The sequence below is a fragment of the Taurulus bubalis genome, assembly GCF_910589615.1.
Source record: "Taurulus bubalis genome assembly, chromosome: 3".
Lineage (NCBI taxonomy): Eukaryota > Metazoa > Chordata > Actinopteri > Perciformes > Cottidae > Taurulus > Taurulus bubalis.
The window spans coordinates 23,484,918-23,502,970 of record NC_136591.1 but is presented as its reverse complement, the minus strand read 5'-3'; the positions used below and the strand labels follow the sequence as shown (position 1 = coordinate 23,502,970).

At 40.6% G+C, this 18,053-nt stretch overlaps 1 protein-coding gene across 3 annotated transcripts; it reads right to left on the bottom strand.

The window, feature by feature from the left end:
* Window positions 1-3,431: 3,431 nt before the first annotated feature.
* On the bottom strand, window positions 3,432-17,566 carry vegfab (vascular endothelial growth factor Ab). 3 transcript variants are annotated; one of them, XM_079215364.1, is made up of 8 exons: window positions 16,933-17,566; window positions 14,993-15,035; window positions 13,880-14,076; window positions 12,849-12,925; window positions 10,546-10,578; window positions 7,821-7,895; window positions 6,015-6,158; window positions 3,432-5,056 (listed from the first exon to the last, which is right to left on the bottom strand). In XM_079215364.1, exons 1-8 carry the CDS (start codon window positions 16,984-16,986, stop codon window positions 5,035-5,037), a joined length of 645 nt encoding a protein of 214 aa, XP_079071490.1. In that variant the 5' UTR covers window positions 16,987-17,566; the 3' UTR covers window positions 3,432-5,034. The 3 variants fall into 3 exon arrangements, with proteins under 3 accessions (XP_079071490.1, XP_079071492.1, XP_079071491.1); XM_079215366.1 differs by lacking the exon at window positions 16,933-17,566 and adding an exon at window positions 15,540-15,608; XM_079215365.1 differs by lacking the exon at window positions 7,821-7,895.
* Window positions 17,567-18,053: the final 487 nt, after the last annotated feature.

Below are 18,053 nucleotides of genomic sequence, written 5' to 3'. Positions count from 1 at the left end.
CCCCTAATTAGGAATTGAGAGTAGCTTGGTGCAGTTCCCTTCCTGGCCAATCAGGGTGCAAGGATGCCCTTTCTTTTGGGCTGAAGAGAGGCAGGGACTCGTACACCCATGGCAATCCGATCCGCCCTTAATGTAATGCCGACATCGGTTCAGCAGATAGTATCAGTCAGGATCTCTGGTCCGCCGGCCCTCGTGACTCTTCTTTGCGGCCTTAACCTTTCTAATGGATGGGGATTTTGAGCACCTTTCCATAGGTTACCTGCATGAGAGCAGACTGTGGTGCTATTTGTGCAAGAGTCTGTGCTTGCTTAACGCTTTATTTAGTTCATTGGTTTATTGTCCTTAAAAACCAACGAGTCCAAAATCTCGAAGTAGGATTATAGAAAATTTTAAATGACTATGACTTATTTGTCGTTTTGAAGTTGCTTGTTGGTTTTAAACAATACACCATTGCATATGACTGATTACATTCAACTCTTTTCAATTTGACTTTACTGAGATAAGAACACAAGCTATGATTTAATTATGAATACATTTTTCCCACCGTATTTTCTTTTTAATCTAACACATGTGATAAATGGGAGTCCAGGAATGATAAGACTTAAAATCAAAAGGGAAGTGAAGTAGCCTTTACACACACGCACACACCCCAAGTTGACATACTGCTTGCCACTGGAGATTCATATATCTCTTATATGCATGATGAAGGATTTGTTCTCCTCATAAAGGGTCAGACTATGTTTTTAAAGGTTACATAATATAAGGATTAATGTACTTCTTAGTTTCCCATAGTACCACTGTTCTCATGGGCTTGAATAATCACATTGTATGTTTATACATTAGAGAAATAACAACCCCTTTAATGGTTGTGAAAGGCAAGTTAATTCAGGGTTTTTTGGGATGCTGTTGGATTTCCTTTAACCATTAATTAACTAAAATTATATATTGTATGTCTTAAAGCCTCTTTTTCAAAATATATATGCTTATTTGGTGTCACCACACTCACAAACAAATAAATGATCACCCTCTCTTTGATGCTTTTTACATGTCAACATCCAAACCATCCCAACTGATGTTAAATCAACTCAGTTTAGCGACCTTAGCTCGCTGGTTTCTGGGTTGCTGGTAAATAACAGATTAGACGGTTTATGACATTCTTTGGGGTGTTTTGCCCAGTAAAGGGGGCCCCACAATTTACAGGGATTATATGGTGTGCTTTATATTTAGGTATGCACATAAAGAGCATGAGTCAGGGAGAGCACAGCAGAGCATTAGCGCCATGCAGGAGCTAATCCAGCGGGAAGCAGCAAGCAACAGGGCTAAGAGGAAGCAAGTTTCAAAACAAACATGGCCAAAGATCCACAAACCTCGAGTTAATCTACATTCATAAGGGTTGGATTTGGTCCAGGGGCCAAGAGCTCAGCTACTGATGCAGTGTCACTGGAAAAAATCCCTAATCCCATGCCCTGTTAGCTAAAACTGCTCTGTGTTCTCCCAGATTAACTAAAAGAGAACAGGTGACATGATAATCTGGTAAAGCAGAGGGTGTTTTCACTTGGAGGTTATAGGTATCAAGTTTGTTATACAATACATACGGAAAGTGTCCAAGAAGGGAACATTTCTTTTCCACGAAAAGAGGGACTGTTGGGAAAATAATCTAGTTAAGTGGTTGGCTGTGCAGCCCACGTATCAAAATTAGAAAACATGTTCCAGGGAAGTTTTTTATTTTTTATTTTTACAGTTAATCTGTATGGAAAGCTAAAGGTTCTTGGATTCCAGGAATAATTCTGGTTGTGGAAAATGGCCAATAGAGGTGGCAGCCCAATGCTGCAGTGAAACTATTCACTGTAACACGCTGCATTGTTTCTTGATGCAAATAAATATTGTCTCATTCGCCTCGCATTGAGGTAGTTTAGCTGATGGCCACCTTCACAGTGACTCACCAAATAAAATGACACGGTAAGATTGATCTCTCAATATGGAAGTAATGATTGTAGAATCACCCTAATCATGGCCCAAAGTGGTTGCCAAACAGTGTTTTCCTAGATTTTGTTGCAGCATACCCAAAGCCAAGATCAACTCTTTTGCTGGAGTCCTCTGCATCAGTTGCAATACGTTCACACAACTCGTCAAATACAGACGTTGAGTCAGTGGCCCTTTGCAATTAAACTTCCAACGTGGGTTTGCTTAGCTTTTAGGTTTACAAAAGTATTTGGTCAGGTTTCTGCAACAAAAGTAAAGATGAAAATATAATTGTTGGGGTTAAAATAAGGATTTTTAAGTAAAATAAGTACGCTTGTTACTTCAGTGGCGTTGAGAAGGCTAGGTAAGTAACATAAAAATGTATGCTAAAATAAGTCAATGAAGGCTTTGTTTCATACAGGACACAAACAGAAGTCTCCTGAGTGAAAGTCCTTTGTTTGTTTGACCCATCCATTGATTGATTGATCCATCCTCCCCTCCTACGCCCAGGTGGACTTTGTTTGCTATTTACACTACTTCGGTGGCTAATGATGGCATAGGGCAGTCGTTCTCAAACTTTTTCTGTCACGCCCCACTTTGAAGGAAGAAAGATGTTCGAACCCCACCGCCACAACAAAATTCTAACAAAATGGTCCAACTTTTTGTGAGATTGGCTTTTAGCAAAACACCAAGAGTCGGCGAGTCGCGCAAGCGCAACCTGTTAACCTAGCCATTTCCATGAAAGTACAGGCATTTCACCATGTATTTATTAATGACGTTTTTTGTCTGTGTACTTAGTACAAAAGTACAATGTAAAATTCTCATGTAGCTCATGGGGAGTGGTCGTCCTGAAACCACAAGGTAGCCTGTTCTATCCCTGGTCTCCACATAGTTTGCATGTCGCAGTGTCCTTGAGCAAGACGCTGAACCCCCAATGCTTCACAGCAGCACACTGCTCCTTAATTACTAAGGATGGGTAAAATGCAGAGAATAATTTGGGATTAATAGGATTATTAATCCCAAATCCCACGCCCCACCTGTAATACCTCCATGCCCCACTAGAGGGTCGCCCCCCACAGTTTGAGAACCACAGGCATAGAGGGTTTGAATTGGAGTTAGTTGAAAGCCTGATGCATCTCATACAGATGCCAAAGGATTTTCCTTATTACCAAAACCTTACCTACAAAAGCCTAACCCAACTTTTATAGTACATTTTTCCTTTGATAATAGTAATCCTAAATTGGTGACTACAGTTAGATTTAACAGATGAAATTACTGCTTCAAAGTGCCATTTTATTCATAAGGCTGTCTGTCATGAAAAGCGTGCAGGAATTTTTTATTTCTCTGTTCTATTTTCTTTCAGATTACATTCTGCAGGGATTCTGACTAGATGTGTGAGTATCAGCTTGCCGCACAAAAACATGGAAAACTCATGTTGCCTATTGAAAACACAGCATTCACAACACAGCAACCTTTTCCTTATTTTATATAAAAACAATATAATTTGAAAATAAATATGCTTTGCTGCTTTACATGGACACAGAAAACATGTTAATAGTGAAGGAAAGACAAAGATAACTAATAATGAGGGGTCTACGGCAGGATGCAGATTGTTATCCAAATTTAAAACGGTGGTGTTGTTGTGGTAGTGTATGCTGAGCTGCTAGCAGTAGTTTATTCGTATTTGCATCTTGCAAGACGGACACAACACAGGTCCGCTACTTTCTTAAATACTTAAATACAACTTACTAACACCTCCATACAGATGTGTGCATCGGCAAATGCACGTGAACACACACTCATACACACACCTTTTCACAAAAACACAGCATGTTAAAATCCTACACAGCACCCACACCCTTAGATAAGAGGGGTTGAAACAATCCAGAGGAGATGTCATCAGTACAAATGATCTATTTAGGGAATGTTAACAAATCGTTTTTTGACTTGTTTTTTTTGTTCAGCACAGAGAGGCTCCATGCTGAGAGTAGCCATCAGTGACCTTACACATGGGGGAGATAGGACAGCCACAGGTACATAACACTGCATATATAAATAGACCAAATTAAATATGGGTAGAATACTGAAAAATACTCTATAACATTATAAATTATCTAAAATGGACTATGGGATAAAGGGATATTACGTATGTACAAGTTGAGAGATGAAGATATGTAATCAAAAGGTTCTGTATTGAGTTTAAAAACTAACAAAACTACTTTGACAATCCCCTCTCCTCAAAAAGGAAACAACAAAATAATTTAAAAAGCACTCGAAAGATTTCTCAGTACATTTTGCGAGGCACAGTTTTTCAAATGGAATCAAACTACATACAGTATAGGATGTTTTCAGTGGTTTTCATGTCGGACATAGCAAAATAATAGATGCTATATTAACAACCAGTATCCCTTTAAAAGTATATGGCACTCCGGAGTCTCTTCTTCTGCAAGCTGCTCACAATGGTGACATTGTGTAAGTCCATGTCAGTCCTGCATTGTCATGTAAAGACAGATTCAACTGTCCCGGTTCTCCTGCTGTTATACTCCAAAAGCAAAAGTAGAAATCGACCAATGAAAATCCATCCATCATTTTCGAAAGAAGAGTGTGCTCCCATATCCTCTTCAGACTCACTCACTGATTTAGCAGTTACATATACATTGAGAGGTTTGGCAATTTTATGCCTGACACACAACCACAGTAAAGACTCATATCCAGTGAAGTGATTGCATACAATGAATTGACAACGAGACGACACCTGCATCACAAGCCTGTTAGAAATGCAAAACAGCATGAAGGCTATTTGCTTTTTGTCAAATGATGGGTAGTTATTTGTTTTTGTAGCAGCATAACAATTCTGTACTCTTTTTTTTTTTGTGTGTCTTTTTTCATGGTCTATATACACACAGATAAACAGTGGGAGGAAGCTTCAGTTCAGTCTTTCTTATTGTTCACTCTCAAGACAGTCCAAGGGGAATGCTTTCCACAGAAAAGAAGAGCTTACGGTTCAAAGTGCTGTGCTGTGAAATATCTAGAATATTCCTTCATCTTGTACATCTGGTGCTGCCACCTCTCTCATCTCCTTGGCTTGTCACATCTAAACAAGAGGGAAAGATGAAACAGTTATCAGAACAAGGAAACAAATACAAGTTGTCTATAGAAGTATGCATTGGCCTTTTTCTCAGACATATACACGCATAAACAAATAGAGATCTAAAGTCACAATGTTACATTCATGCTAGCTGCTACAGTATTCTGCTAGCCCGTGTCACTGGATCACAAAGCTCTGCAATTTATTTTCTGGCCACCTGGGGGCAGTAGAACTACGCACAAACACATCACCGATATATTATCACCTTTTAAGGTTGATATGGTGAAGGTGTTCGCAATCAGTTGACTACACATCAACCAGGAGTCATGGAGCGACATTTACATTTATTTGGAGTCCTCTTTGCCTCCACCTGACAAATGTGAGTCCAATGCTACCCCCCCCTTTTTGCTCTGTTTTAGTCTCCACCAACTCTGGACGGAAATATCTTGCTCTTTAGCGGCACTATGTTCCGCATCTAGTTGCTATTGCCATTTGGTGCTGGCCAGGCTGCCTAAAGTGGGTTTAGAGTGTCAACAAAACCGATGAGAGCCTGATTGGTCAACTAAATCAGTAAAGTTGCAGGCCATTCAACTAGAATAATGAGTTTAAGAACAATATAAAGCTTTGTAGAGCTATGAGGAGCTGCAGAGTTGGTTGATAATTCTCTTTGGGTTTGTCACCACGAGCCATGGACAAGGTCAACATATCCTCATACAATGTTTCTGATGATATCTTACAAAAGGTTACTCCTTATTTTTAAGGCAACATGTGTCAATTTCCTCTTGTTACATGCATAGTCTTTTCAAAATAAACTTGCATATCACAGACACATCTTAGATCGGTTTGGCAACAACTATAACAACAATAACTACATTAGTGCCCTTACTAAAGTACGCAAGATACTTCTGGAGCAGAACTCAGAAGTTACAATTTCCATTTGGCTCCATAATCGGACAGAACTTACTTGCAGGTCCTCTCGTTGAGCTCTAGCTGACGTTCTTTACAGTATTCATCTGTGTGCTTGCAGGAGCACCGGCAGGTTGCTGGATCTTGCACGAACAAGCGCTTTCTCCTCTCCGAGCAGTGATCACAACATGGCTCACAAATACTGGACAGAAAGAGACAGACCGAGATGGGAGAGAGAGAGAAAGAGAGAGAGAAAGAGAAAGAGAGAGAGAGAGAGAGAGAGAGAGAGAGAGAGAGAGAGAGAGAGAGAGAGAGAGAGAGAGAGAGAGTATGATTATCACAGTGTACTATTACCACCCATAAGAAAGGTCACCATTAGGTCAACCCTTTCGTACGCTCCAGTTTGCTCTTCCAAGCCACGGCCCGATGAGTTGTACTGCAAGTGACAGTTGGGTAGTATTGCACACAGGTTCCCACAGAGCAGGCAAATACTCAAGCAGTAAAATTACTCTCCGTCACGTCCCCAAAAACCTCTCTCATTGATTGGACCGCTCACAAATGCCTTGTAGGTGATAGACATGCAGTGAGCAAAGGGACTGGACTGTTTCATGCAACACAAAACAACACATATTGGCTTTGAACTGCGGGTCAATGACCTTGCTCTCACTCTTAAAAATGGAAAACTCTTGATAAAGAAGACTCAGGGGTCTGCTTGGTGCTCCATTAAGAAACATTTCATTTTATTGAGTGAAAACTGCAGACTATGTCTCCCACAGAGGGACATTAGATTCAGAACAGAGGTGTAAAATTGACAGATGAAGACTTAGATACATCTCAATGTACAAATGACAAATTAATACATAAACACATATTCTTTTACAGTATGAGCACTGAAGAAACATGAGATAATTTGTATATTATTGTTGAATAAAATATGGGTGCTCTTGTATAGTTTCAGAGACAAAAGCAGGCAAAAAAACAAAAAAGTACATGCTAAACAATTTGTTTACATATCCCCCTTAGCAAAAATAAAAAAGGCAATAGATAGCCATCACTTAGATCTTTACATTACATACAAAGTACCAGCATTATGCACACGATGGCAAAAACTGTTGGTAAAGATGAAAAGAACAAAGAGTGGAAAGGAGACGGGGACGAGACACAGCAAAGCGGCACAGACTCAACACTGAACAGAGCACCGCGATTACAATCCTGATGCCAGCACAGATACCAGAACAGTTTGAACCCGTCTGCATAGCCATGGTGGTGGAGCTGTGACCTTGTTTCAGTAAAATGTTCAAGTTACTGCTCACTGCTGATCTGTTTATTTTCACGTTGTTTAAACGTCTCCATTATCAATCAGAAAACTTGGTATCTGACAAGATGTGAGAAGAAACTCTATAGTTTGTACTGTTTTTCATGATACGCTGCTGTATCTCATCCCAACCAAGGTCCCAGTCTCCCCCGGACGGAGTGATATTATTCAGACAGAGAGCTGGTGAAGTTGTGGGGAGATTAGATGGGTATTTTGGCGTGTGGAGATGGGTCATGGTTCATCTCTAGCGATGTGGGATATGGCTGGCAAGCCTGCTGTACTTTCCCGGTTATCGCAGTTACGTAAAGTTTTGCTAAAGCTACGTTAACAAAACAACGTTAGCAGACAAGGGAGCTTAGACACTGATAATTTGAATACGTGGAACATGACAGACGAGACAAAGTTAGGACAATACACAGAAGAGACATGCTAGTTGATGGGGCTAACGGTGCAAATTAAAAGGGGCAAATTAGCTCCTCCCAAATTAGCTTAATTATGAGAAGCGCAACACTCAAGTGCAGGTAGGTGGAGAAGGCGGAGCTGACATACGCATCGTGAATTGTTTTGTCGCGGTTTTTCTTTCGTTTTCTCTTTTGGCCTTTACCCTTGCCTTTCCGGGATTTTCTGCAAAGAGAAAAGAGGACAACAACGCAGAGAGATGCCTGAGAGACTGAGGAGAGATGGGCCAATGTGTTTAGAAAGGCCTCAACTGACAACCAACACTGATAAATAGCAATCTTTTATCATTTATATTAATCAAAGAGCCAAACTATCATTTTCATTCATAACAGGTTATTTCTTAATTTGATTATTTTGTCTTTATTGGCCAGTTTGGGATGATAACTTTTATCATCATGTTATGAGTACGGCATCAGGCAGTGTTCACATGAGTGTGTGTGATATGTCTAAATGTGTTTCAGTAAGGGGGTGATCTTGATTCAGAGATTGCAGCACACAAAAAACACCACTTTTTTTTGTTGAGCTGTTGAAATTAACAAAAAAATAAAGAAGCAACTACAAAAGTGTGTCCTGCTTTGTAGGTCGTAAGGTTGCAGCTTAATGTAGCGTTTTGTCAATGTGATGAATAGAAAATATTCTCTGTAGGAAATGGCTTCATTGTCCAACTTGAATATTACAAAAAATTGTTAATAGTTTGAGGTTTGGCTCGGTTGGCTGTTCTGAAATTTCTCAGAGGACAATGAATTTGGACTCCACCAAAACTGTATCTTTCAAGGTATCTGGGTCAACTCTTTATGGCTGATTCAACCTGTTTCAGACCACAGCACAATGAGAACAAGCCTGTCAAGCATACACCTGGAGTTTCACAGGTGCGGGCTGGATGTGAATTCAAAGACGAGCTAGGCTGCACAAGCTTTTGCTGTCTCAGATGATTACAACTACAGATCTTTTTTTTCTCAAATAGAAATGAAAAAACTAAATGTCTCTGTGGACATTAATGGAAACTGTATGTATATACAGGGCATCATGCTGACTTTTGTTTAAAGGAGAAAAACTGTATAGTGGTTGAAGATAATGATAATAATATTTTTTTACCTCATCATGATTAGATTCTGGCATGTTCAAAAATATGTGCTCAACACATCATAGTAAGACCTCAAACCACAGTTTTACCTCAGCAGGAGTGACATTACCACTATATATATTATTATTATTTTATTTTTTTTACCTGAAAACTAGCAGCAGGTTGCATCTTTAAATGCATTTTCGTGATTGCAATGATAACAAGTTTCCTTAAGGAAGAGGTCATGTTTAACTCTAATATTGCCTCAGACAATATTGCCTTTGGTCTTCTTCGTCTTCTGGAACAAACAGAGTTTGCTGCACAGGTTGCGGAAGTTCCTGGCTTAGCCTGTGGAAATATTGGATTCACATGCCGGCTTTGATGCAGGTACCAGATAACAGGTAAAATAGAAAAGAGAAGGCTAAGAGTCAGCGAGGCTGTACTTTGGCTCAGAGGTGCTTTGAACTAAATGTTAATGCCAGCATAGTTACATATTCACAATGGTAACATGTTGATATAATATTTACCATGTTCATCCTCTTAGTTTAGCGTGTTAGCATGATACCATTCGCTTAATAGCATCAAAAGACAAAGTGCAGCGGAGGCTGATGGGGATGTCATTAGTTTTGCAGTTATTTGATTGTAAATCAAAGGACATTTGACCTAATGATGGGGGGGATCAGAATGCGTTTATTCAATTCCATGACAATCCATCCAATGGTGCTCATTCAGACTCAGCTGGGATGAATGACCAATATGACACCGTCCAATAAAGATAGGACGAAACTCCTGTAAATGCGTAAACTTCCTCTTTCATGTTAGGTCCGGTTTCCCTGTGGACGTTGACAGTTGCACAACCACATCAGGAAGACCCCCAGAGACCCGTCACCACTGAGAGGTCAGCGCCGATGTTAAAATTAACATGACAGTATGAAAGCATCAGAAATGAGAGTTGAATGACCCTAAGACCATCGCTTTGTAGACGCACACCACCGACGCCGGACTCGTAAACAATCAAGACAAGGTTAAAGAGGAGGTCTCAAAACTAGTACTTATCTATATGACAGATGACCTGACATAAAACCAAAATACAAGCAGCAACCCCCCCTGCAACCGAGAGATATTAACGACTGTTCGCAGAAGGAGGATTAAAGAGTTTTAATGACCTTGTGCACACTGAACACTCAAGCAAGAACCATAAACAGAACAGTTTAACCGGTCTTCAAAAACACTGTTATCTATATCAGAGCAACCAGTTGCCGGAGTAACAGAAGTTAAGTGGGATGTAAACAGTAAAGAAGAGATGAGAGGAATGTAAAGATGAGATACAAAAGGGAGGACAGGTGTAAAGGACAGGTATAGAGAGGGCAATGCCCTCATCAAGTGTCACTCATTCACCTGAATGGATTGAGCTGCTATTCCCCCGTGTTTATCACCTGAGAGCTGCATGCTAATCTCAGCATGACATGATATCATGTAGTAGCTTGTATTTTAATTAAATTGTATCGTTGGGAAGTGTTTGGTAATGTGAAAGAATATGGCAAGGCAGCAGAAAAAGGGAGTGAGGGAAAAAAACAAAACAGGATAAGCATACGGGAGAATGTCCGGAAGGCCGGGAGCTGCTGAAGACTGAGAGTGAGAGTTTGTTTGCAGGGCAAAACAGGAAAAAGATCAAATCTCAAGTCCCCATTGTTTCCCCCTGGAAGAAAAAAACAAAAAACAATCTCCATGCAGAAAAAGTGCTGTACTCACTTTTCTTTCTGTTCTTTTGCTTCTTTCTTTAACCTGAAAGGCAGGAAGAAAACAAAATGACATTAGATCACTGCGCACTGTTTCCCGGTAAACAGATACGTATCAAGACCATCAGATCCCAGAGGCTCTTTACCGCCACGGGCGGACTTACATCATATTTGTTTTAAGTCACGGTGTGGCATCGTCTGATACCAGAAACTGTGATAAAACTTTCACTTTCAATCGCTCAGTAAGTGAAGTAGATTTGTTCGGATGTTTCCCAACGCCGTGCACACACACACACGCGCACGCACACACACACATGTAGAGTGTGTGTCTCCATCACTGATGGAGACACACGCATACAAACAGGACCACAATAGCAGGCTGGCAGGCTTGTTTCACTTGTCTTCCATGTGGAGCAATAAATCTGCTGGCCAACTATGGAAGGACTATTCGCCAAGAGTGTTAGGAAACTGTGTTTCTTTCAAAGAGGTCACAGACACACAGCCAAGTTTCTATTTGAAGCAAAAGTAAATTAGATTTCTGATGCACTGCAACAGCACTCACATGTATATAATTAAAAGTATCATCCTTAAATGTTCATGAACTCAATCTGTGTTTTTGATGGGACTCTGTCAATTTTATGAAGGGCCTTGGTCTTGGAATGATCTGCAGACTAGACTCAATCTAGAGTCGGTCATCTCGCTAGCTACTTTTAAACAAAAGTTATCAGAGGTTTTAATCACAAACTGTTCTTGCTGCCACGCATAACAATTTTGTTGTTTCCTTTTTGTCTATACAGTGTGTATCATACACTATCTGTCTATTGAACCTCTTCTGTTGGTTTGTTGACCTACGTTTTTACTCTGTAATGTACTGTTTTGTCTTTGTTTTATTGTTTGCGTGGAACTGACGTGCACTTGACATTTGACTGTGCTGCCTTCTTCAGAACGCCATCGCAGAAGAGCTTTTATCTCAACGGATTTTATCTGTTGAAATAAATGTTAAATCAAAATTAAACATAGGGATTTTGCATTGTGAGTGGCGGAGTCCGCCATTCCCAAACTGGGATTGTCTTCCTGTACACGAGGGATTTTGGCAGTGACCTGTTCTGTTTAAAGTGCTTAATGCCTACATACAATTTTGTGAAGTAAAACTTCTTAAACTACAAAATAGATTGATCACACCCTCTAAAATGTTATGAAAGCCATAAAGTTTATAGCTGTATCTAAATTATTTTATTGTGAAGTATTGTGTCATCACAGACATTGTGTCATCACAGACAGTAAGTTGACAGTGGTATTACTTTATAGCCAGATGCTCTCCAGACAGCCTGCTGCAGCCTCACTGCACAAAATACAGACACGTCTCAGAGGTAAGAGCTCAGAAAAGAGAGAGCTTGGTCCTCGGCCAAAAGTCCTCCAAAGTTTGTTTGCTATTAAGATTTCCCTTAAACGTGGGAGAATGATGCATGTCCCGCATCCGGGTTGCTGAGTCACAGTTTGCTATTTCATGTCAGCTCAGATCTCAGCCACCAAATTGATCAAATTAACCAAACATCAGGACGTGATGTGTCTCACCACCACTACAGCTTCCAACAGAGGCAATGTGACGTGTGTTTGTTAACGATTGACCCGGATAGTGACATGATCATTCGGGGAAGATGATATGAAGATGAAATATATACTTTTTTCCCTTGTTTGACTTCTGGGAACCATCTGATTCTGCTGTGCCAAACGATCATAAACGCCAGCACAAGAAGAACATGCCCCTAATTTCATATTAAGTTGCAGCACTTATCTGTTTTTAAAACAGGGATTTAACAGATTACATTAGCTGCCTATGAAACATTCAAATAAACACAGAATATCAAATTGATCCATAAAATGTATAAATCATCGTACCAGGAGAAGTCGCCTTACTGCGACTGGAGGCCACAAAAAGGACACACAGTACTTATCCTGGAGATCAATAACTACACAACTATGTAGATCCAGGAGTGACGTCTACACGCCAAATAGGGAAAACAATGGATGCATCTCCTTTGCTTGAGAAATACAATGGAATGAGGGTAAACTCAAGCAATATGGAGGATGTTTAAACCCTCTCAGGTCTTTGTAAGATCAGTGTCGTAAAAGAAGCAAAGATAAGGTATGAATCCACCTGATACAAGTGTTGAATGTGTCAAAGGCAAACAGACGAAACAATGACTTGACATGACGTGTTCGGTGGAACCTCTGCTCTGCCACACCAACGCACAGCGGTTAGTGTTTCATTCACGTTGTGTTTGTGTGCTTCAGTGAGAGTTTGGGGTTTCTTACCTACACTCACATGCGCTGTGTTCTGTAAAACTCATGAAAATATCATTTTGTTGCCTTTGGGGTTTTATTCTTTTTATCTGTAAAAAAAGAAATGAGAGAAGAGAAATCGTTACAGTTTTGAATGGATATATATATATATATATATATATATATATATATATATATATATATATATATATATATATATATATATACGTATATATATATATACGTATATATATACGTATATATATATATACGTATATATATATATATATATATATATATATATATATATATATATATATATATATATATATATATATATATACGTGGATCAGTGTTACAATCATAGCTTTCAAGAAATGGACAAAGGCAGATGGACAAGGATCAACAAAACGTCACACAGAAAGGTCACTAAAGTTCAGATATGATAAAATTCTGTTTCCGATATGAACCCATATTTAAAGGCTTAAACTGGTCTGAATGAAAATGGAAGAGATGGCAAAGCATCTTAGTTCCTCAAATTGATACAAAATGTACCCAAGTTCTGCTCTTTGCATAAAAGTGGCGGATGGTGTATTGATTTGCATTCTCTTTTTTTGGAAATGTGGTGGACAATGTGCAATACATCTGTGTGAAAACTTGACGAATTAACTTGAATTCATGAACGAGACATGAAAAAGTTCAAGTTGCTCTTCACTTTTTAATAGGAATGGTCTCATGAATTTAAAGAGACTGACTGACTCCTTGTAGACAGAGAAGCAGAGGGGTGAGAATAAAAAAAGGCTAAGTATAGGGTTGACTTTTGTCAAAAGGTCACACCTGAGCAGCCTTTGAGCAAACCCCATTGGCATTTAGATTGAGCACAGGACTTGTGCTAAGCAGAAGGGCACTGGAAGGCCTCTGGGCCGATCAGAGGGGTACTAGAAGACCCCACGTAAAAAGGCCAAAATAAAGTATAATTTGAGGAACACACTTCCGGGATAAATACAAACCCCGCTGCACAATACACTGAAAGTATTGCTGTTGAAACAAATGTCGCCGCTGACCTCCATCGTGACGTTATAGCTGGATGTTGGCGTGCACTGCATTATCTCATCGTTGCAGCAGCCGGCGCAGCGCGTCAACACCACGCAGGAAGGGATGAAGATGTGCTCCACCTCCTCCGGATACTCCTGCAGAATCTCCACCAGCAGCTCCCGAGGCTGACACAAACTCTTGTTGTACACCTCCATTAAAGGGATCACTGGAGTGGGGGAGACAGAGGCACAGGGTACAAGGGTTATAAAATGGCAGCGGAGCTTTAGTCGAAACCACCGACTCCTGAATGGAGCTGTCCTGTATAACACACATCTAAAGGAGACGTGAATTAAAAAAACACTGGTTGGCTTACAAAGATGAAACTCACACAAGCATGCACACGCACACACATTTTACTTTATATTATTCCATTGAGAAACAGTTGGTTTATTTATCTACTTTTATACACACATTCAATTTCAGTACTACTCTGTGTATATATCAATCTGGGCCCTATGCGCTGTATCGATGCTTTTATAGCTCTGCTTCTGCCCCATTCACCTACAGTTACACAATAATAACCAATAGACTAGTTTCCCCACGTCAGTCCCCTCTCAGTCTTTGCAGGGGTTCTGCTCTTGAGAAAGATATTAGCACACAGACAGACAACACCTCCAAAATATCACCCAGAGCCTAGAACAACACCAGCCTGATAGCCTCCGGGGAGCCAAAGCACACGAGGCCTGAACAATATCATGAAGTTCAGCTTCTGATTGTCCAAATTAGATTGGGCAACACTCGGATTGTGCAAAAATGAAATTGTGCGGGCCAAGAGGGTGAAATTCCTTTCTATAAAAGAGTCTTGTCACCATAACATTTCCTCAAACAAGAAGGAATGCTGTTTGGGATGAAAACATCCAAGAGTTGAGATTTAAGGGTAAAACTGAACTCATTTACTAAAAAAGGGGGGAGTGGGGGGATAAATCTGGACAAGGTCAAGCTATGCAGATGTCCACCAGGAGGCGATAATTTCCCTTTAATGTCAAGATGAACCTCAAACTAGCCTGTTTCTATTTGGCTGAGTGCCAGCCAGGGAGCCCAGGGCATGCTGTTTTCCCACAGTGCCCTGTGGGACACCTTACCGTCATGTGGACCTCTTTCTGTTTCCTTCGGTATGTGGGCGCTCTGCAAGGAAGACAAAAAAAATACAAGCTGTTAGTTACAGTAGATTGGACAATCGCTCGCGCCATTTACGTGTCCATAGTAGCGCACAAATATATATTTATATTCTGTTGACCATTGCCCGAATATGAAGACCACATTATGTGTCGTATCTTGGGTGATAGGCAATAAAGGGAGCGATACGAGCCACGTGTTCATACTATGGCTTCTAGCATTGGAAATAAATATAAATGTATTTTTCAGAGTGTGATTCTGGTCCTTTACCACATCTGGATTTATTGTAAAAAAATATATATATAAAAAATAAGTTATTAATCAATGAATAAAGATTACGTGGATACCCTTCCTTTTATTAGTTGCTTTTTGATATGATATAGCAACCCTTATTATCATATAGCTGCTTTATGTGGTGTATTAGGCCAGCGGTACAACGTGCCAAAGACGACGACATAACTTCTGCCGCTGGTGAATGACTGCATGTGATAGTTTTTGTGTCAGTGACCGAACCTCTGTGTGCCTCCGCCGCGGCAACTGTCGCCATTAAAACCGGTAAGAATTCCAGCCTGCTACTTTCCCTCACAGGAGGTAGCTGTCACCACACCAGCCGACCACAGAGCAGCGATTTGGCAACTTTCTCTCGCTTTCACACACGCGCACGACCGCGCGCCTCTCTCTCTCTCTCTCCTCTCTCTCTCTCTCTCTCTCTCTCTCTCTCTCTCTCTCTCTCTCTCTCTCTGTGTGTCACATACAGGCGCGCAACTCGCAATACCTCGTCAATATTGCGTGAGACCCATTCCACTGGCTTATAGTCACTGAGTCAGTGAAACTTTTTTTTTCTATTCCTTAATGAAACGTTTAAAAAGAGTCCGGCTGTGTGGGTGCCACAGACTCCGCCCCCTTTCTGGTGGCGTGAGCGGGTTCAATGTGGGCTGGGAGACCCCAGCTCTGAAAAAACCATAATACTGTATAATTAATAGCAGGGTGTCAAGCTGCGAACAGCGACCCCTAAACCGATGATAGGCCGACTGGATATGAGCAACAGAGACAGCATCCTGATACTATTCGGCGGTGATTGCGGGTTTAGCTGTCATTAAATCACCCAGTTGGATAAATAAACACTTTACTGGACTTTGCATGGTACATATTTCATAAATTTAAGGGTGTGAGAGCTATGTCACAAACGGAAGCACTGAAATAATCCTTCAAAATCCAATCTCGTTGTTGGAGAAAAAAAACTTAGCTGGTGTGTATTGTTTGTTTGTTTTTTTCCACTCGGAAACCTTTGCTCAAAGCCTCCCTGGACACACTGCACTTGATTAATCATTATGGGTAACGATTTACAGCGCGCTCTTAAACAGCCATTCCAATTCTCGCGTCAACCTGATGAATCTGTGAAGTTAGTGCTTGAGTCTTGACCTGGAACTGATTGTTAACAATCGTAGTGTAAAAGTAGGATTTCTCCTCATTGAAGCAGGCGAACCGTGAGAGTATAATCTCAGTGCCTGAACCTGCTCACATGTCCTAATTCAGAATGGAGCCACTGCGCCTTTAAAGCGTAATAATATCTCCAAGGTGGTTTTAGAGCAGGCCCGCGATCACCCAGCGTCAAACTTCAATATTATTTTAAAATCATCACATATGCCGCATTGGCACCACATAAAACGCACCACCTGCGAGTGTGGGGGTTCGGTTTATATAGTGTCGGCTTTGCGTAATGGCTCTTTAAATCTTCCCACAGCCACGAAACATGTCGGTTTGTTTAAACACGAGCGATGACCTAGCCGGAGGAAAGGCAAGGACGAGCTACACATTAATGACCGGCGGCTGAATTACGCAAATAGAGGTCGAATAATGTTTCTTCTCTTTCGTTCCAGTTTGCTCTCTGGGGCACATGACTCACCTTGACAGCTGACAGCGTCAAAAATAATAGTGTCAAACTGTCAATAATGTTCATGGTGTTGGAAATCCAATCCAAAGGCAGGCGATGTTTTAAAATCCAAGAGGCCAAAGTGGCGATTTGTTCTCAAGCATGAAGTTTAAAACAAAAAGTAAAATAACAACACAAGTGGACCGGCTAAAACTTCTCTAAATAAGGGGCTGGGAATTCTCGAGGCAAATCCATGATGGTCCCGGGGTCGGAGCATACAATCCTTTGCGCATAACTTCTTCCTTCTCAACTGTTGCCAATGATTTTCAAGATATCCAGAAAAACGAGAATCCAAGACGCAAAACGTCCCACATTGTTCCGCAACGGACCTTTATTTTCTTGCAAAAGAATAGCAATCCACATTACAAAAATAATCCCATGCTTGTTGCGCCAGCCTTCTCCAAGGGTCTGTCCATTGGAAACTTGTAGCCTACTCGTATGTGCAACTTGAGCATTGACAATGATGACGTTCAGGGAAAAAGAAGACCGCGCTGATATTCGTCCCACAAAACTTGTCTATTTGCCTCTTTTTTTTTTCTCCTTCTTTTTGTTTGTGTTATTCCTCTGTCACTGCGCACTTTGCAGGTCTGCTCTCTCAGTTAAGATAGACCGCGTCCACCTCTGTCTCGGTCTCTCCATACTGTGTCCGTGTGTGTTGCGACCACAGGCAGCCGCGTTCCCGGGTCGTGGTTGATTGGTTGGACAGAGCGAAGGGTGTGTCTATGTGTTCTATCTATACAGCGCTATGAAGTCTTTTCAAAAGTTGCACCTATTCAACGTCGACTCATGTGACCGCATCACCGGCGAGGTTTATAAAAGCTGACTTCACAAGCGCCGGTCTATTTTTTTTTTAAATTTGAGAATAAAAGAAACCGACGGCATCCTGATCATTTGTATTTACCGGATGAAATGTTAAAAATCCATTTCATCATCTCCACGTGTCGTGTGAAGGGCGCATCTTTGGCGCAGCTTTAAAAGCTCACTCAAATAGTATAATAATATATATATATATGTATGTATATATATATATATATATATATATATATATATATATATATATATATATATATATATATATATATATATATATATAA

What these genes read in the sequence shown, in the direction of transcription:
- vegfab (XM_079215364.1), bottom strand. Translation starts at nt 16,986, where the DNA reads ATGAACATTATTGACAGTTTGACACTATTATTTTTGACGCTGTCAGCT. An exon ending in TGACGCTGTCAGCTGTCAAG is followed by an intron (nt 15,036 to 16,932) that starts GTGAGTCATGTG and finishes TCTTCCTTGCAG; the next exon opens with AGCGCCCACATACCGAAGGA. An exon ending in AGAAAGAGGTCCACATGACG is followed by an intron (nt 14,077 to 14,992) that starts GTAAGGTGTCCC and finishes CCCCCACTCCAG; the next exon opens with TGATCCCTTTAATGGAGGTG.